We start from the raw sequence: 21394 nt of genomic DNA, 5'->3' as shown, positions 1-21394 counted from the left end.
CTGTTCATGCCAGTAATATCTGCATCCAATTAACCAACTAAAAAAAAAAATAAAATCTGGACATTCCTCTGTTTGGTTTTTCCAGTCATCTCTTCAAAGAAGTCAAACATAGAGCCATACAGCACAGAAACAGGGCCCAACTTGTCCATGCCGACTGAGATGCCCATCCAAGATAATCCCATTTTCCTGCATTTGGCCCAAATCCCTCTATTCCTCCTATTCAGGTCCAAATACTTTTTAAAACGCTGATTGTATACACCTCTCCTCTGAAAGCTTGTTACAGATACCCACCACCCTCTGTACGAGAAACTTGTACCCTCTAGTTTTAGATACCCCTACCCTTGTGACCATCCACCCCATCTATGCCTCTCATGATTTTATAAACGACTACAAGGTAACCCGTCAGCTTCTTGCAGTCCAGTGAGAACAATCCCAGCCTATCCAGTCCTTCCTTACAACGATACATCTTCATTCTAAGCAACATCCCGCTGAATTTCTTCTGCACTCTTTTTAAGAGCTACCACGTCCTTTCTATGGTGTGGTCACTAGAACTGCACACAATATTCAAAGTGTGCCCTAACTAATGTCTTGTACAGCTGCAACATGATATGCCAACTTTTATACTCACGGTGGCTGCACGGTAGCGTAGCAGTTAGCGCGATGCTATTACAGCGCCAGCAATCGGGGTTCAATTCCCGTCGCTGTCTGTAAGAAGTTTGTACGTTCTCCCGTGTCTGCGTGGGTTTCCTCCGGGTGCTCCGGTTTCCTCCCACATTGCAAAGACGTACGGGTAGGTTAATTTGGGTTTAAAAATGGGCGGTGCGGACTCGTTGGGCCGGAAGGGCCTGTTACCATGCTGTAAATAAAATTTAAAACAAAATTAAATTAAAAAATACTCCTGCCTTTGAAGGCAAGCGTGCTAAACACCACCTTCACTACCCTATCCACCTGTGTCACCATTTTCAGAGAGCTGTGAACTTGCACCCCAAGGTCCTGCAACACATGAACGCTTTTAAGGTCCCTGCCATTTACTATATGTCCATCCAGTATTAGACAACCCAAAATGCATCACCTCACAGTTCTCTAGTTTAAATTCCATCTGCCACTATTCCATCCAACTTTCCAGCTGATCTATGTCCCTCTGTAACCATGGGCAACCATCCCTATTATTTATAACTTCATCAGTCTCCATGTCATCAACAAATCAGATCACAAACAACAAAGGTCCCAGCGTCAATCCCTGCAGTACACCACTAGTTAGACTTCCATTCAGAAAAGCAACCCATCACCACTATCCTGTCTCTAAGCCAACTTTGGATCCAGTTTGTCAAAGCAACTTGGATCCTATGTGTCCTAACTTTTTGGACCAGTTTATCATGCGGAACCTTGTCAAATGCCTTACTAAGGTCGATGCACACCATGCCTCCTGCATTGCCTTCATTAATTTTCTTAGCAATCTCCTCCAAAAACTTAATCCGATTTTTGAGGCAGGATTTCCTACGCACAATACCATGCTGAGTCCCCCTAGTCAGTCCCTGTTTTTCTAAGTGATCATAAATCCCATCCCTAAGAATTTTTTTTGGAATAGCTTCCCTACTACTGACATAGTGCTCACCGGCCTGTGGTTATTGCCACTGCCCTTCCTGAATATGCAAACAACATTAGATAGAGTCTTCCAATACCTCACCCGTAGCTAAAGATGATGTAAAAATCTCCTCCAGAACCCCAGGCAAACAGGAAAATGATTTAATCCACTCACTGTTGAACTGCTGTCATCAGGCGAGGTGTATCTGAGCCAGCAGAGGGTGCTCACACCAAGTGATCACAAAAACAAACAATTAGAAGCCGCCGAAAAGCAAACCACAACCAGCAATTTTCAGCGTGACTTGTAAATAATTAGTGACACCAAGAGACTAATATTCCTCAATGCAAAAACAGACAAGGGTTCAAGGTGGCAGGATATTATTTTATTTCACAAGTTGACAAGAGTGAATAATTTCAGCTCCATTGTGTCAGGGTGTTGGGAGTATCACCTCTTGAGGCTATTTAAATACTTTTGCAACAACACAAGCTAAAAGCCTGACAGATACTCCCAGCTGAAGGTGAACTGCAGGATCACAGGAATGGTAGATGACAAAATACCAAGGTCCATTTGCTACTGTCCCAGTGATAAATAAATCCAGGGAGAGCAGCAAATGAATAAAGGGAAGTGCTGACAAATGCATACAAGTATGAATCATTTATGATCTGTAAGAAATAGAAGCTAGAGGCCATTTGTTTCTTTACAGCTGCTCTCTACCATTTGATGAAATGAGGGCTGATCCTTTTTCTCAGTGCTACCTCTTGGACCAACCCCATAGTCCTTTGATTCCTTGATAATCTAAAATCCATTGATCTTTGCTAACGACCCTCTTGGGTAGAGAATTCCAAAGATTCATTACCCCCTTGGCGAAGAAATTTCTTCTCACCAGAGTCCTGAAAGGCAACTCCTTTATTTTGGGCCTGTGATCCCTGTTTCTAGACACCTAAGCCAGGAAAAACATCATCCTTGTATCTATCATATCATTTCACATCAGAATTTTTTACATGAGGTATTGCCAGATTTATCCAAGCTACCTCATTATTCTGGTGACCTAGATTGAGTTCTGACTTGAGATGCTGCCTGTGTAGAGTTTGCACGTTCTCCCTGAAACCACATAGATTTTCTTGGGTGCTCTAGTTTCCTCCCACATTCCAAAGGCATGGGGTCAAAGACATGGCACATACCACCAGGCTCAAGGACAGCTTCTATCCCATGATGATAAGACTATCGAACAGTCCCCTTATATGATGAGATGGACTCTTGACCTCACAATCTACCTTGTTTGACCTTGCACCTTATTGTCTACTTGCAATGCGCTTTCCTGTAGCTGTGACACTTTACTCTGTATTCTGTTATTGTTTTTACCTTGTACTAGCTCAATGCATTGTGTAATGAATTAATATGTACGAACGGCATGCAAGACAAATTTTTCACTGTACCTCAGTACAAGTGACAATAATAAACCAATAATTAAATTGACCACTGTTAGAGTTTCCCTAGATATACAAGGGGTAGCCAAACCAAGGGTTGGATCCCAGAGAGTGAAACTGAGGAGCTAATAATGGAAAACAACAAATATGGCAGATAATTTACATCAATACTTTGTATCAGTCTTCAAGGTGGAGGACACTGCACACATCCCACAGATAACAGATTGGCTAGTTCCAAATTGGAGTAAAAAGCATGTAGTAATCCATATCACAAGGGAGAATTATTAGAAAAATGAATGGCATGACAGGCAGATGAGTCACCAGGACCTGATGACCTGCACACAAGGGTTTTAAAGGAGACACAAGAGACTGCAGATGCTGGAAATCTGAAGCAATGCACAAAATGCTGGAGGAACACAGCGGGCCAAGGAGCATCTATGCAGGGAAATGAACAATCGATGTTTCAGGTGGAGACCCTTCATCAGGACTGGAAAGAAGGGAGGGCGATTGCCAGTATATAATGGTGGGGGGAGGGGGTGGAGCAAGAGCTGGCAAGTGATAGGTGGATCCAGATGAAGAGGGAGGTGATCGGCAGGCAACAGGGAGGGTTTTGGGGGGGGGGGGGGCGGGGAAAGGGTGATAGACAGGGTTTTAAAGAAAGTGGCTGCAGAGACAGTTTGAGCCATGGGTTGAAGTTCTTCAAAACTCACTGAATTCTAAGATGGTACCAGTATATTGGAAACTGTGAATATGATACCCTGTTCAAGAAGGGAAGGAGACTAAAAACATGAAATTATAGGTCACTTAGTTTGAAATCTGTTGCTGGGAAGATGCTGAGGTCTATAACCAAGGAAGAAATAGTCGTCACTTTAGAAAAAGCTCAGTGCAATCAAACTGAACATAATTTAGTGAAAGGAATCATGCATGACAAATCTGCTGGAGTTCATAGAGATAAAAGAGGCAGAGTCAATAGCGGGAAATCTGTAGATGTAGTGTATTTAGACTTCTAGAAGGTATTTGATAAGGTGTCACATAAAAGGCTAGTGCACAAACTCATGGTATTGGTGGGGGGGGGGGGGGGTGGGTAGTGTGTTCAAACGGATTGAAGTCCAGTTATCACAAAGTTGGAATACATTGCCAGACTGAAAAATCATATTGAGTGGAGTGTCCCAAAGACCAGTCCTTGGTCCTCAATTATTTACCATCTATATTAATGACTTGGAGGAAGGGGCAGAGTGCAGGGTATCCATTCTGTGACGAGGATATTTGGGCTCTGCAACAGGATTAGATAGATTGAGTGACTGGGCAAAACCTTGGCAAATGAAGTTTAATGTTGGAAATTTCGATAGGAGCAATCAAACGGCACATTCTTATGAAAAATGCAGAAAGACAGTAAATGAGTTGCGTAAAACAGAATCAAGATTTTCTTGTGCACATAGATTAGAAAGTTAACATGCAGGTGCAAAGCAATTAAGGCAAATGGCATACTGTCCTTTTATTGTTTGGAGGGTTTATTTTAGAAATAGAGAAGTATTATATAACTATACAGGGCACTGGTAAGGCTGCACCTGCAGTACTGTGTACTGTTTTTAATGAAGAATATACTAGCATTGGAGATGGTCCAGAAGAGATCAACTTGGCTAATTCCTGGGATGAGAAGGCTGTTCTTTAACAAGCATAAAAATTTAGAAGAAACTCCAATTGGGAAAGTAAATTCAGGCATGTGCCTGCAAGCAAATTCTGAGCTTTGGGGGCTCTGTGAAACTGGCACAGAAGAGACCTGGGGCAGCTCATTCACAATAATACTTGAGGAGCCAGGTGGACCACTCCTGTGCCAGAAGACCAGGTGGACCACTCCTGTGCCAGAAGACCAGGTGGACCACTCCTGTGCCAGAAGACCAGGTGGACCACTCCTGTGCCAGAAGACCAGGTGGACCACTCCTGTGCCACACTCCTATTTTCTTGTGTCGTATTCTGCAGATAGTGGACTGAGCAAATACTTAGGATACCACCCATCCAGGCTGTTCTGTTCTAGAGGATGCCAAGGTCCTTCAAAGTTATCAAAGCTATATGCATCAAGGAAAATGGGAAGTATCTTATCAACTCCTGAAACAAAAACAGAAAGTGCTGTAAACACTCAGCAGGTCAGGCATCATCTGTGGAAAGAGAAACACTTCAGGTCCAAAACCCTTTCTTCAGAACTAGGAAAGAGAGAAAAAACATTTAGACTGTCCACTCTTGACTTGTACCTTATAGATAGAGGGAAAGATACTGAGAGAAAAAAAAAACAGGAGTTATACACTGCAGAATACCCAGCCTAAATCCTGAAACCCAATTTAATACATTATGGATACAGTTTAATCACACAGAACGCTGCAGGATTGAGAAAAATCATCTTCTCAAAGCAACTTGAGATGAGTGATATATTCTGGCCTTGAGGTCAGAACCATATCAAGTTTACATGAGATTAAGGAGAAGTGCCGAGTCAACATGATGGCTAGCTGAAGAAAAGTGATGAAGAAAAGGATTAAGCAGAGTGTCTGCCATTCTTACTCCAACCGTGATTTAAGCTTATGCTCCTTTATTTCATTCTAAAACATGTGCTCAAATCTACAGAATACAATTGACCTTTCAAGTTTTTCCAAAGGTGCTGACATTTTCAATTTGAATCCCATTGTTAGAGATTAATGCTGGTGTGTAATTCCAATCATCTGATGAGCCATTTATTAGGCACTACGAACTCCACTGGCTGCAGAATTTGAATGGAGCCATGTGCCCAAATTCATTTTCCCCACAAACAGAAGTCTGTGCATTCAAAATGTATACCCTCTAACAATCAAGAGGCAGCAAGACAACTCCTGTCATGGTTTGGAACTTAACCTCTGTGGCTGATGGCTGAGAACTTAGGCAAGAGTTATAATTAGAAGAAATGCGACTGACTCATAGTAAGAACTGGATTCCTCTTTCTGATGAGGTTGATGAGAAACAATCTACACTTCGTGACCATACACCATATCCTGCCAGTCCACTTGCTTCTCCCTGCCTCCCCTTAAACAAAAACTTGGCTACGTCTTTACCATTCTGCATACTCATACCGAGTAAGGTCTACTGGATCTCCATAAAGCCCACCCTCCACAGTGCTACCAACGTCCAACAAAACTGAAAATATACAGAGGTAATGAGAAAACGATAGCAGAATTTACTCATATAGCACCGCTGCTTGCTATATATTCCCGTTCTGTATAACAAAGTACACTAATTTCAACCTTGCAAATGATGAATAACATGACCAATACAATGTTTTGTAGTTGATAACTCTACCTAAAGAAATATACATATATTTTAATTCAAAACAGAAAACAGAAATGGATGGTATCACTTTGTAAACTGGCTGCAGAAGGGAGTGAATTTCTGAAAAGGGAAGGCGATTCCCCCCCTCCCCTGAGAAATGGAGCCTAGTTCTCCAAGTACATGGAGGCTGATTACATATGAAGGAACTTTTCATCTATAATACCAACCCTCATTACCTTTAGAGAGTATCATGGATAACCCAATCTTAAAGCTCCACAAATTCAACAGACTGCTTTAAATGTTTCTTCCCCCTTGACTAGTTCTCAGCACAAATACAAAATTGTTTGCAACTGCTACCACTTCCAGCACAATCTTGTGCTATTTAGTTCTATCAAAAGATACTTAAAGTACAACTTTAAAATACTCTTTAAATCTCAGCATATCGTTGCAGCCAGAATTACTGTGTGCCATACATTTTCCCCAAGGTGATTCAAAACATTACTTACCCATTATGCGTTACAAGGCACTGCCTCAGACCCAGTTTACGAAAGATGTCCACTACAATCTCCATAGGCGTATGATCTGTAACGGTGAATGGGCTCATATCAAGAATGCTTCGCAGCTTCAATGGGCGTGGGCTGTCTGCTGGGAGTGTTGGAGCATGCTGGGTAAAGTGAACTCTGGAACTGCTGACAATGCCTTCTTGCTTTCTTCTAGCATTTTCTGAAAAGAGAAAAAAAAAACACAAAAATTTGAAAATCTGCTTCAATTATCAGGAACTCAGGATTTGGGACTGTTGATTATCTCAATATGTTTGTATTGTTTAATCTTATCTGAATAAAAAAACTATAACTATAGTATCTGCACCAGACACTTTCTATCAGTGTGGACAACAGTCATAAACTTGCTGACTGTACTGAGAACAATGAGAGGCATACACACTGGGAGCTGTTTGCTCAGTGTGATTACTGCCTGTCCTTTGAAAACAGAAGTACACAATGATACTTTCTCCCACTTTCCCCTAATATTGATCCCCTATATGCCTTGCCAAAAAAACACGTCACGAATTCCAAAAATGATGCCAGAATGTCCAAACTAGTAACCCTTCTAATCCATTCCTCTACTTTTCCACTAAGCAACCAACCTCCAAACCTCTTCAATCATGAACCTACTGCTTTTTAATAAGGTGGGGGGGGGAGGGGGGGGATGCCAGGGGTTGGGTGGGGGGGGGGGGGGGGGGGGGGGGTAAGAGCAGAAGGTGGGGAGGAAGCTGCAGCTTAAAGAGACATGGCAGCACTTAACAATCTGCTTTCCTACCTGCTCTTCATTGTTTCCTTCCTTAAGCTTTATTTTTAAAACTCCTTTTATTTCTCTTTCCAATAAACTTTCTCAGAGGGATTAGACACCAACCCACAATGTATACCAGGTAGCTATTCCCTTTGGTTTGTTTCGATCTTCAGCCTCTCTTTAATTGATGATAAGAAAATACTATTTGAGTCTGCTTGGTCTGTATATTTCAAATGTAACTTCACATACAGTTTTATCTAACTGGTTACTGTTTGAAATATGCTCATGAAAATTAATTTTCAAGATATGGATATTGCTGGCAAAATTGTGATTTACTGACCATCCCTGGTTGTGCTTTTGTGACTGATGGGGATTTTCTCCTTGTGCCTGTGATAGTGTGGACAATGAGGAGGATGCAGAGAGGCTCTAGGGTTTAAGTGAATGACCGAGGACATCTCCAGATGGAATATAATGTGGAAAAATCCGAGGTCATCCATTTTGGTAGAAAACAAAATTGGGAGAGACTGCAAAGTGTTGAAACTCTGAAGGACCTGGATGTTCTTGAGAATGATGAAAGCTAAAAAACTAATATTTGGAGTGTAAGTGGTATGCTAGCATTTACTGCAAGAGGATCTGAGCACAAGGATAAAGATGTCCTACTATACTTATACAGGTCCCAGTTAAGACATCTGGAATACTGTTTACAGGTTTGGTCTCTCTGCATGAGGAACGATATACTGTACTTGTGAAAGGGGACGTGCAATGAAGGTTCAGTAGAATTATTCCTGAAAGGGTGGATTTGTTGTGGGAAGAGAGATTAAGTCAACATGGCAGATGGTCTCAACTTTAAAAAAAAGAGAAGTGATCTCACTGAAATGCAGAAAATTGTTACAGGGCTCGACAGGCTAGATGCAGAGATGGTGTTTCCTCTGGCTGGGGTGTCCAGAATTGGAGATCAGAAAATAAGGGGTCAGTCATTCAGGACAGAGATGAGAAGAAATTTCTTCACCTGAGGGCTGTGATTCTTTGGAATTCACCATTAAAGAGGGCTAATGGAGGCTTAGTCTCTGAGTAATGTTCAAGGCAGAGATTGATAGCTTTTTAGATATGAAGGGAAGGAATTTGGCAATAATGCACGAAAGTGGCACCGAGGTAAAGACCTTCAGATGACTCAATGAGCAAGTACACCACGTAAGGTAATATAGATTAGAGTGAGCTCTTCTTTGAACCAAGGAAGCTGCTATCAAAAGTGATGGAAAGAATAAGCAATGAAGAGATGATTATAAAGAAAGAGGAGTTGGAGAAAAGAAAGGAGTTGAGATTTCCTACTAATAATCAGTGTTCTAATAACAGATGTATGATGCCGGATGGTATAGTAGTGGTGAACCCATAGCTGGATAGCCCACCAATCCCCACTACCTATTTTGTATATGATGAACATCTACTTGTTTAAGGTACTGAGGATTACCATTATTAGTCATCACCTTCACCAGAGAAATGGGTAGGGAATAGTCTGAACAAGGAAAATTGAATTAACTGTGCTTCTGGCACCTCTCTTCACAGACTTCACACTGCTCTATTAGAAAGCTGGAGCATTTTCATAGTAGAGAAACACTTAGCGAAGTGAGTGCACATTCCTCATCATTTAAAAGTTGACAGCTACATTAACCAATCAGTAAATTTTGGACATGCATGAGTGAAGATGCACAATACTCAACACGTACCTAATGCAATAGTTATATCCCTTCGGAGTGCAAATCCAACCAATCTCTGAGATTCTTTTGATACAATGACAGGAAAACCGTTATAAGTTGTTTCATTAATTATCATTTCTAAGTCTTCGACTGTCATATCATCCTGAGTCAGGACCGAGAGAGGAGCCTCGTTCCTCCGAGGCCGCATTACATCCGCTGCCAATGTTGTATGAGTGAACTCTTCTTTAGCGTCCAGGAATGGATACCCATTCAGGCGGATATGTGATTCGTAAATGCCCTCTCTGCCAAATGCATCTCCCACCCATTTGCTTGTCATTACAGCTGCCATGAGAGGAACAATGTACTCCAGCCCACCAGTTAGTTCAAATACAATTACCACGAGAGAAACTGTCATCCGTGTCACACCACCTATAAAACAAGAGAACAAAAATTATTATAAAGAAGCTATGATAATTTTCCATCCATACCATTTTTTAAAATCACTTTTTCATTCATTCGGCCAGCACATCTCCAGTGAGTGGAAGGATAAGAATTTTGTGGAAATTCCTTGTTCAGGCAATCTTTAAATACAAGGATTCACTTGAACCTCAATCCTTAGCCCTGTTTCCTCTTACTTTAATGTCAGAATTTGAGTTATATCTGGCCATGGTTTAACTGTGCAGTTTTTCAGGGGTTTTATATTCAACTACAATTACAGCTTCATCGGACTTGTGATATTTATCCTGCTGTATTAATAGTTTTTAATATCTGAAATTTTATTGACATCATAAATGGCATTATATCCCATACAATTCTTGTCTTGTTTTGTACTGGCTCACAGATCAGAATCAGTTCAATCCCAAGTGGATTGTATTTGGGGAGCTAACTGTAGTTTACAAACTTTCTTTTTGAATTACTTGGAGTGGATTTTTTTCTACTAAGCACTATAGAAGGTAACAAAAATCTGCTAGAGGAATTCAAGCAGCATCTGTCGGGGGAAAGGTATTGTCGATGTTTTGGGTTGAAACCCTGCATCAGGACTGTTTATCCCATCTTTCTCATAGACACGCAAGGCATTTTATTCCCCACATTCAGCAAGATTATGCTGATTTCAGAGACATTAAACTGTTTATTTAAGCAGAGAGGGAGATCTTGATTCTGAAGAGAGGCTCATTGGAGATCTAGGTCTGATCAGAGATTAAGATTAAACCTGGTTCTCTCAGAATGAGAGGTGACCTCATTGAAGCATACAAATTCTTACCAGGTTTTACAAGCGAGGTGTTGAGTGGAAGTTTCCCCTGATAGTGCATCTGGAATCAAGGGATCACAGTGGCAAAGTAAAGCATAGGCCATTCAGGATACAGATGAATTCCGCTACCTAAAGGCAGGGTGTGGAGCTACAGTCATTGAATACGTTACATACAGAGCAGTCTAGATTTTTAAGATATTAAGGGAATCAGGGAATATGGGGCTAGTTAAAGAAAATCAGCCAGGAGCTTTCTGAATGGTAGACAAGGAACAAAGGGCCTAATTGTCTGCACCTGCTTCTCCTTAAGTTCTTATGTAACATTCCACAATTTTTCTACAATTCAGCTATAGTTTGGTCAGGTACTTCACAGAATCTATCTCAAAATGCAAATTGTGTTGGGCCTTTAATTCTAATACTTATCTTTAAAACGACAAAAAAGAAGTAATTCCGACATGACCATCCCACTGAAAAACGGGGAAGGGCTTCCATCCTAGTTGTTAACTTTTTTTTAAGAAGAAATGAGATGCAGATGGACATGCTGTGCACTCGCTCCTATAGAACTGGTGTGAGACCAAGTTCTATTTCAGGAACAAGTGTTTGATGTCCTGCTCTGAAGTATTTTTAGTTATCCAGCTTACAGGCGTGTGTAAAATTCTGATGCAAATTATTTCAATAGTTATCAGCAGCAATTGTGTAGCAATCAGCAACATTTTAACACCCAGATCTTCAACGTCGCCTGCATGAAAGTACAGTTTCTGGCTCTGAGATGGAGTTCTAGTTATGGAGATCCAAATAAAGGAAAAACATCATACAGTTATATATCATCGTATAAATGTCTTCACACATTTCAGAGCACTTTACAGTCAACAACTTGCTCTCTGAAATGCAATTTTTATAACGAAATAAATAAAAGACTGGATAGGCTGGGTTTGTTTTCCTTGGAGCAGAGGAGGCTGAGGTATGACCTGATAGAGGTATATAAAATTATCAGGGAGTTAGATTGGGTGGTTAGTAAAAAACTTGTTCTCATGGTGGGGTGTCAAAGAAAAGAGCGTATAGGTTTAAGGTGAAAAGTAGGAGGTTGAGAGGGGACTTGAGGCGGTATTTTTTTTCCAAACAGAGGTAGTCGGAGTCTGGAATGTGCTGCCTGAATAGGTGGTGGAGTCATGACATTTCAGAAGAACTCTATAAATGTTTGAGTTGGCAAAGCATAAAAGGCAACGGGTCTAATGAAGATTAGTGGGATTAGTGTAGATAGGTACAATGAGCGGCATGAACGCAGTGGGCCCAAGGGCTTGTTTCTGTGCTATATGACTCTATAAAACATGGCAGCTAGTTTGGTTAGTCCCAGTCAATAAACAAATAACTGAATTAGATTTGGTTGCATGCAGACTTAATGTTGTGTCGGAAAAACACCATATCATAGAGTGCAGAGTGCCTCAGTACTGCACTAGAGTGTCAGCCTAGGTTCTGTGCTCAAGTCCAAGGAGGGAAACCGGCCACTAACCCCCCAACATTCACACAAGCTTACCATAAGAACTTCTAAACCCATCTACACCCACATTTTAATAAGGTAACTAGGTTTTGGTTTGAAGTGGTCATTGTTGAATCAATATGCTAAAATATATCAATCACGCTGTCAGCAAGGTCAGGAGAACCCTGTAATGCTTTCTAGCTAATGAAGACCACCTGCAAAGTATAGATGTCAGAATGTTTTAAAATCCAATGAGTTGGTGGTGGATCCAGCCTCATTTGTTTGGCGAATAGGCTTTCCACAATGGTTTTCAATCATGAATCAGTAATAGAATCACAGAAAATTTTATGACTCAGGAGTTTGCCATCTAACCTGTGCTGTCTACGTAGATTCATGAAGAGATTTCCAGCCTAATCTCACCTTCCAGCATTTGGGCCATTTGCCCTGCAGGTTCAAGGGCACATCCAAGCACTCTTTAAATCCAAGTACTGCCTTTGCCATTCTTACAGTCAGTGAGTTCCAGATACCCATCATCTTCTGGTTGAAAATACTATTCCTTTCAACCTTCCACCAATTACTTTAAATCTATGCCCTCTGGATGTTGATGCCTCTGCTCAGGACATTGGTACTTTTGAGTTACTCTCTCCAGGATCCTCATAACTTTATATACCTCAATTATGTCTCCCCTCAATCTCCCCTGATCAAAAGAAAATAATTCCTACCTATGCATTTCTAGCACTGATAACATTTAGGCAAATCCCCTCTACACCTTCTTCAGTGCAATCACATCTTTAATCTGATGAGCGGAACTGTACCAAGATGTGACCTAACCAGTCTTGTGTATGATTCTAGCAGAGCCTTCCAGCAATTGTATTCTGTGCGAAGTCTGTATACCTTTTCAACCATCTTACTTACCTACCCAGCTATCTTTAAAGATCTGTAACACATATATTGCAAGGTTATTCTGTCCTTACACACCACTCAATATTCTCCCACATTCTATATTCCCTGGTCTTGCCACACCTCCACAAATGCATTACCCCACATTTTTCTGGATTAACCAACTGACCAGACCATCTAAATATTTCTTCAGCACTGTAAACCACAAAGCTAGTTGCATCAGTGTCAGAAACTTAATGTTCACGTTTTATCTGCAGCTCATGTTTCCTTCAATGAGCAGGGATATTTACTAAGCAAATATTCACATGGCTTCAGACTTTCATATCATCTAATTTTTATTAACGTCAGTAACTATTTTACACAAAGTTCTACGCTGCTTATTAAAGTTGAAAACCTTCCTTCCAAAAACCTACCCTCCATTTTCAGTCTTTGACCTAATACGTGAACTCTATTTCTCTTTCACAGATGCTGCCTGACCAGCCGTTTTGCATCATTTTCTGTTTTTGTCTCTATTTCAGACCTGACGTTGCTTTTATTTCTAAATGTTACGGTCCTACCTTCTGATTTTCTGCTATATGCTTTAAAGAGACACAGAATTTACCTCCTCTGGAATAATGAAATTATAATGGATATATGATTACATACATATGATTACATACATATATGGGTTCTTCTGTCAAAGGATTGAGAAGACTGGTCACAGTATGCCATGACGTGCAGAGCTATGCTTCAAGTTCTAAACGATAGGATTAGGCTGGAGAACCCTTTCAATCAGCGTGAACTCTACAAACCAGATGTATTCAGCACTATTCTCTTCTGGGCTCTACTCGATCAATTAGATGAACTTCAGAAAAGAAAAATGATTTACTTGAACAGTGCACACTCAGTAGCTGTTAAGGCATGGAGTTCTAACTTGAGCAAAGGAAATGCTTTAGTACGATAAGTGTCTCTACATTGGTTGCAAACAATGATGCTTAATGCAAATCAAAGAAATTCTGAAATTCATGAGCAGTTTCATAAAATTTGAATTTCTGCCAAAAAGTGCATTATAATATCCTAGAATACCCTTCTACCAATGATTTACTTGACTGAAATATAACCCATTCAAATGAGATGCACAGGCAAAGCAGTCTAACAGCCAAATGGATGCAAGTGCATACAAAATTCAAACTGCCTGAGACAGGCTATTCTCAAACCAGATCCTTTCCCACAGCCTCAAATGTTTTGTGGTACATTAATAAAACAATCACACTTGCAATAGAGGGAAATGAAAGTTCACCAGATTGATTCCTGGGACAGGAACTGGTCGGGGGGGTGGGGGCGGGGGTGAGGAGGAGAGACACATGGGTGTATGATGGGTATTGTCCTATGCAGAGGGATCAAGTAATTTGGCTTATGTTCTCATTCTTCTAAACTCTAGAGAGGTGAAATGTACAAAATACGGCACTTGGCAGCGGAGATACAAGGATGATACTGGGCATCTAGATCCTGAGGTCAAGTCTCAGAATAAGGCGTTGGTCATTCAGGATTGAGAAAAGAAAAAAAAATCTTCATCCACATGGTAGAGAATATTCCCTGTCCAAGATGACTGTTGAGGCTCAGCTACTGAGTATATTTGATAGGAGATCAAGGGATATAGAGTTAAAGCAGGGAGTGACATTGAGCCAAAAGATCATCCATGATCTTCTTTTGTCCCCTTGTGCCTGTTGTAGGGTAAGTGGACAACAACTTTTTCTATTTCTTATGTAACAACTGAAAAAAATTAATCAAAGCTTTGCGATGTGCACTTAGCGTGCTTCCCATTTGTTTTCAAAATTAAAAGTTAAAAGCTGAATATTAACTTTCTGCGATGTAGATATTAGATGCACTGCTAAAGTAAATAGTAAGGCAACAGTATGCATATATAGAAACCTTTCATGAATTCAAAAGTGATGAAATGGCTCTCAAATATTATGAACAGATATTGTAAGGGACAAAAGATTTGTTTCAGGAGATGGTTTTTAAGGTGATTTTTTTTTAAAAAGGGATTTCAGGGAGGAGGATTTAAAGTGAGGGAGTGTGCTGGGGTTGGGTTGAACAAAAAAAAAAGACAAGCAAGGATCAGAAAGTAAAAAACAGGCAGAAAAAAGTTACCAAGCCACCATTGAGAATTCATGTATGGATATGTGTGTGAAGAATGCAAATTTTAAGCAAAAAATTGCTTGAGGATCTCAGCAGGTCAGGCAGTATCTGTGGAGGGAAATGGATAGTTGACATTTTGGGTCAAGACCCTTCATCTGGACCCTTTCTGAGCTGAAGGGTCTCAATCCAAAACATCAGCTGAAAAACACGATGATGCTGGAGGAGCTCAGCAGACCAGGCAGCATCCGTGGAGAAAAGCAGGCAGTTGCATTGTGTTTTTCATCTAGATTCCAGCATTTGCAGTCCTTTGTTTCTCCAAAACATCAGCTGTCTTATTTCCTTCTACAGATGCTGCCCGACCCACTGAGTTCCTCCAGCAGCTCATTTTTTGCTCCAGGTTCCAGCATCTGCAGTCTATTGCATCTCCAATGAAAACTTTAACTTCAATATACTTGGCAGAAGTGTGGTATAAGTAAAGAAAGATGTAGATGGTGCTTAACAGGATTTTGTACAACCTTGCTTTAGCAACATCATTTTAAAAAAGTCATGCTTCAAAGCATACAAATAGTCCGTGCACTTGATGAAACCACTATCTTGTTGATTCCGTGCCATATTTGGCATAAAATATTCTACTGAATATCTCACTTACACTGCTTGTAATTAGTTTTACAAAAAGCTTATTAGCTGATGACATTGATTATGAACACTTAATTTTGCACAGGATAATACTAAAACTCTAAATTTATTATTCAATACAATTATAATTCCCTTTCATTTTATTTGCCTAATTTGGGAATATGTTGAAGTGCAAATTTTTTTTTATTTCATTAACAATATGTGGATATCACTGGACATTTTGGTACTGTTCAAGTGCCCCTGAACTTGGTGACAGACCAGGGAAGGATGGCAGATTTCCCTCAGAATCACATTGGTGAAAAGGATGGGTTCTCACATCAAAGGTAGTTTCATTGTTACCTTTACTTAGACTAATTTTTGTTTTAAATTCAAAGTTTATTTAATTATTTGGATTTAAATACCCTAGATGGTGTGTTGGGATGCAAACTCAGGTGTCTGGATTAATCCTCCAAAACTCTGTCTGCTGGCCCAGTAACCTAACCACGACTTTTCCACATGCATCAGCTTTATTGGCAAATTATTCCCTCCCATTTTCATTTAAGAACCTATGAACTTTCAGAACCTTTCTGGACAGCATCATTGTTTACAAATGAATATCCTGAGGAGATCATTATACTTATTCAAGTGTTCTTATTACAAAGCACAAGGGCTGCACCATAAGGCTTTAAAGCTTAAAAAAATAGCTGGAATAAACCTGAAGTGGTTTGAATCCTTGGTAACTAAAGTTGGAAGGGCTCATTTTGACATCAAATCTAATTTTTGGATTGTGCAGCTTTGATCTTTTCTAGCCTTTGGATGTTCCCAGAGATGAAGATGAAAGGGAAGTCTTCATTTCCCACACCCAATTCTCAGTTGAAGGATCTAATACTTACGAAGGACAAAAATACTTCTTATTGATGCAGTCTTGAACAGTTTTTGTCACTGCTTTCATGTTCCACAAGGGTTGTCCACCTCGGTCCTGCTATGGAAAATCCAAAGGTTGCCCCTCACTACAGAGTATTCATTTTCCTGTTGATGAATCTGTCCAATCCCTTTGCTTTCTAAAGCAATAATTCTTTCAATGATAATGACCTTTTCTGTGTCACTCCATTCTCTGAAAATAAATGGTTTCTGAAGTTTCGAGATGAGCAAAAAGCTTGCAGCCTTTTTGAGTCACCCAGTTCATAAGAGCTGGTTTGATTTTGATCCTTACAACATTTAACAGCTTACTCTATGAAAAGGTTAGTCTTGAAAGAGAAAGATACAGTTATCAGCCTAAACCTTTCCAGTGAGGGCGAGGCGTGAAGTTGTCACTAAACTGACAACCTGCAAGATAATATGATGACGAACATATGGCACATCAACATGACTGTACCGCTGAAATCCCAAGATCTGAGGATCACATCAGAGGATTCAGTATCAACTCATTCTTTGGACCAGTTCCAAAGTTTGAATCTATCAGCTTATGATTTTGTTTCATCTACAACAGCTGTTTCTCGAGTCAAAGCATATCTTTCGTGCTGTCGGGACCAGCTGAAGGTACCATGGACCTAAGCAGTCAAGTCCACTATGAGGTACCTTGCTGTTTCCAGACATGTTAGCCCTAAATTGACTTGCCTTCAATTTAGTCCCATCAAGAAAATGACTCTCCTTAGTTTAATTGTACTTAGCCAAGTTCAAGTATATTCTGTATGTCAGAAATCCCAACACAATTATTTAGTTCCTGTATTGTTATCATCATAATTCAATCTTGCGCTTTATGGCATACTAAACGTACATGCAATTCTCCCTGTATCTTTTTTACCTTTTTCATAATTATTAGTATACGTCTTTTCTTTAATAGGCTTTATAGATATAAGAAATACAATATAAGCCAACGGTAATTCAGCTGATCACCAGTAAGACTGCCAGCAGGTTTGGCCCCCACCTGAAAATATTTAATATCCTGGTTTGACTACCTATTTCCACATAATATGATGGGGCTCAACCCTTCTCTGTCAATCTGTTGACCGGACCCAAGACGTGTCTTTATAATATCCAAACACAATTACTTTAACACCCCTTGTCCAGGTTCCCAACCCTGCAATTCAACTCCTCCAAACACTTCTGATCATATTCCATCTAGCACTTGTTTCAGTCACCCATTACCTTGACCCTCACTGATATAGTTCACTGATAGGATTCCAGCCCATCAACACATCGAATTAATCTACCCTTCTCCGTAAGCCTTTTTTCTAAATATCTATGGAGCAACATGGGATATTTTTCAAAGTGAAAGGCAATGTATAAATCTATTATCTCACACGTGTGTAGCTTCTATCACCCATCTATGGTTTTTCCCTTCTATGAGTTTGTTTGTTTGGTTTGAGAGGATACTATATCTTACAATAATGATTACCTAACCTTTTAATCTACCCACTCCCACCAGCCCCATCATGCCTCACTCTTGGCTGAGTTGGCAAACCCCACAATGGCCACCCTAAGGGTTTGAAGAAAAATGGCACTATGCCTTGCTTTTAATCTGCATATGAATACAACCTTACTTAGCTTTTTCAAGGTTTGGTTTAGAGAAAATCATCTATGTTTATTAGGACAGTGTGGATTTATAGCATGCAAATCTGTGGACAAATCTCTAAACAGGATGACTTCTGGATTGCCAACAAAAATCACAAACATACCCAAACAAGCTGCAGCACCAACCATTGCATACAGGCCAGGTGTAACACAGTCGGCTCCAACATTACACCACTGGTTGAATATGAACCAGTCATGGTGATGATAGGCCATTTGTTCCACTGCAATTCCCACAATTCTACCAGCGATGGCACCAATAGCCATGCTCGGTATGAAGAGACCTGAAGGTACCTGCAAAGAAGAACAAAGTACAGTATGAATAGAAACCAACCAATAGATGTATCTTTCTGTGAAAAATTTTGTACCATGCTAATTCTACTTCTGCCTCTATTGAGCTCTTCCATATTGTTACTGTTACGGACTCAGTGAAAGTCCCTTTAAGATAGAGAGTGTGTGTGTATGGGGCGTGCTTACGTCAATAGAAGGTAAAGGACGTAATGACGTTGTTGAAGAAGGGGGGAGAGGGGGGAGAGGGGGGAGAGGGGGGAGAGGGGGGAGAGGGGGGAGAGGGGGGAGAGGGGGGAGAGGGGGGAGAGGGGGGAGAGGGGGGAGAGGGGGGAGAGGGGGGAGAGGGGGGAGAGGGGGGAGAGGGGGGAGAGGGGGGAGAGGGGGGAGAGGGGGGAGAGGGGGGAGAGGGGGGAGAGGGGGGAGAGGGGGGAGAGGGGGGAGAGGGGGGAGAGGGGGGGAGAGGGGGGAGAGGGGGGAGAGGGGGGAGAGGGGGGAGAGGGGGGAGAGGGGGGAGAGGGGGGAGAGGGACACCAGCCTGCTTGTTTTCTCTATCGATGGATGAGAAACAATAACTGTGTTTGCCACTGAAATCCATGTATGGAAGTTGGAAGTAATCCGGTGGAGTTCACTTTGTTGTTGACCTGTAGAAGGAAACAGGTATTTGTGTGTGTGGACGACCACGATTCGGACGCTTTTCGGGGTGAGGAAGTCACTACCGAGTAAACACTGAAGTATCGTTTGGGTTCCATCATGGAACATTTGGATTTCGTATTTACTCTCTCTCTGTTTCTCTACGTCTATGTCTTATCTTCAGACAACGGTGATTGTTGAAGAAGCCCTTGCTCATGTTTCACCTTATGGCTTGCAGAACTGAACTTCAAGAACCATTCCGGAACTGGGAGTTTTGGACTTTGCCCCACACACACACACACACACACACACACACACACACACACACGAAGAGTTTAGTTTTGGGGTTAACATTCGAGGTTTAACATTTTTGAATTCTAACATACTAACATTTTTACTTTTATTTTACGTATTATCATAAGTAGTGATTAATAAAATAGTTTTTAAACACTGAATCATGCTCAGTGTGTTTCTTTTGTTGCTGGTTTGTGACATTACACACACCCAGAAGTCACAACAGCTCACACCCTCCTTGTGGGTTTTAAAGCACATTTTTAATCCTCCTTTCAGTCATAGAGCACTACAGCACAGAAACAGGCCCTTTGGCTCATCTAGTCAATGCCGATCTTATCTTCTGCCTAGTCCAATCTACCTGCACTCGGACCATATCCCTCCAAACCCCTCCCATCCACGTACCTATCCAAACCTCTCAAGTGTTACAACTGAACCCGCATCTACCACTTCCGCTGGCAGCTCATTTCACACTCGCACCACCTTCTGAGTGAAGAAGTTCCCCCTCAGATTCCCTTTATATATTTCACCTTTCACCCTAAACCTAGTTCTAGTCTCACCCAACCTTAGGGTGAATGCATACAGGCTTTTTCCCCTTATCTATACCCCTCACAATTTTGTATACCTCTATAAGATTTCTCCTCATTCTCCTGCACTCCAGGGAATAAAGTCCTAACCTACTCAACCTTTCCCTATAACTCAGGTCCTCAAGTCCTGGCAACATCCTTGTAAATTTTCTCTGCACTCTTTCAAGCTTATTGATACCTTTCCTGTAGGTAGGTGACCAGAATTGCACACAATACTCCATATTCGGCCTCACCAACAACTTGTACAACTTCAGCATAATATCTCAACTGCTGTACTCAATGCCCTGATTTATGAAGGCCAAAATGCCAAAAGCCTTTACCACCCTATCTACCTGTGATGCCACTTTCAAGGAACTATGGATCTGTATTCCCAGGTCCCTTTGTTCCACCGCACACCTCAGTGCCTTATCATTCACTGTCTACGTCTTACCCTGATTTGTCCTCCCAAAATGCAACACCTCACCCTTGTCTGCATTAAATTCCATCTGCCATTATTCAGCCCATTTTCCTAGCTGGTCAAGATCACACTGCAAGCTTTGATAGCCTTCCTCACTGTCCACTACACTCCCAATTTTGGTGTCATCTGCAAATTTGCTGACCCAGTTTACCACATTTTCATCTAAATCATTAATACAGATGATAAACAACAATGGATCTAGCACTGATCCCTGCAGGACACCACAAGTCACAGGCTTCCAGTCAGAGAGACAACCATCTACTACCACTCTCTGGCTTCTCCCGCTAAGCCAATGTTGAACCCAATTGGCTCCCTCATCCTGAATGCCAAGTGACTTAACCTTCTGGAGCCTCCCATGCAGGACTTTATCAAATGCCTTGCTAAAGTCCATGTAGACAACGCCCATCGACCTTCTTGGTAAGATTGGTTAGACATAACCTACCACACACAAAGCCATGCTGACTATACCTAATCGGGCCCTGTCTATCCAAATGCTTATACAGTATATCCTGCCCCTTAGAATATCTTCCAATAATTTACCCACAACTGATGTTAGCTCAATGGCCTATAATTTCCTGGCTTATTCTTAGAGCATTTCTTGAACAACGGAACAATGTTTGCTATCCTCCAGTCCTCCGGCACCTCAATTGTGGCCAAGGACATTTTTAAATATCTCTGCCAGGGCCCCAGCAATTTCTGCACTAGCCTCCCACAAGGTCTGAGGGGACACCTTGTCTGGCCCTGGGGATTTATCCACCTTCGTTCGCCTCAAGACAGCCAGCACTTACTCTTCCGTAATCCAATATGGTCCATGGCCTTACTATGCTTTTGCCTCAGTTCTATAGTCTCTATGTCTGTCTCCAGAGTAAATATGGATGCAAAAAATTCATTTAAGATCTCCCCCATCTCTTTCGGCTCCATGCA

At 41.2% G+C, this 21394-nt stretch overlaps 1 protein-coding gene across 6 annotated transcripts in view; it reads right to left on the bottom strand.

Moving 5' to 3' along the window:
* The window catches only part of clcn3 (chloride channel 3), a 137552-nt gene that overhangs the window by 12125 nt on the left and 104033 nt on the right, over nt 1-21394 (bottom strand). For all 6 annotated transcript variants that reach the window (XM_052019760.1, XM_052019765.1, XM_052019763.1 and 3 more), the window contains 3 exons: nt 18322-18508; nt 9315-9713; nt 6810-7026 (listed from right to left, as the gene is read on the bottom strand). In XM_052019760.1, coding sequence (XP_051875720.1) covers nt 6810-7026; nt 9315-9713; nt 18322-18508 — 803 coding nt within the window. The remainder of the gene's footprint in view (nt 1-6809; nt 7027-9314; nt 9714-18321; nt 18509-21394) is intronic.

Source organism: Pristis pectinata, chromosome 7, assembly GCF_009764475.1.
Source record: "Pristis pectinata isolate sPriPec2 chromosome 7, sPriPec2.1.pri, whole genome shotgun sequence".
Taxonomy (NCBI): Eukaryota; Metazoa; Chordata; class Chondrichthyes; order Rhinopristiformes; family Pristidae; genus Pristis; species Pristis pectinata.
This window is presented reverse-complemented; position numbering and strand designations above follow the sequence as displayed.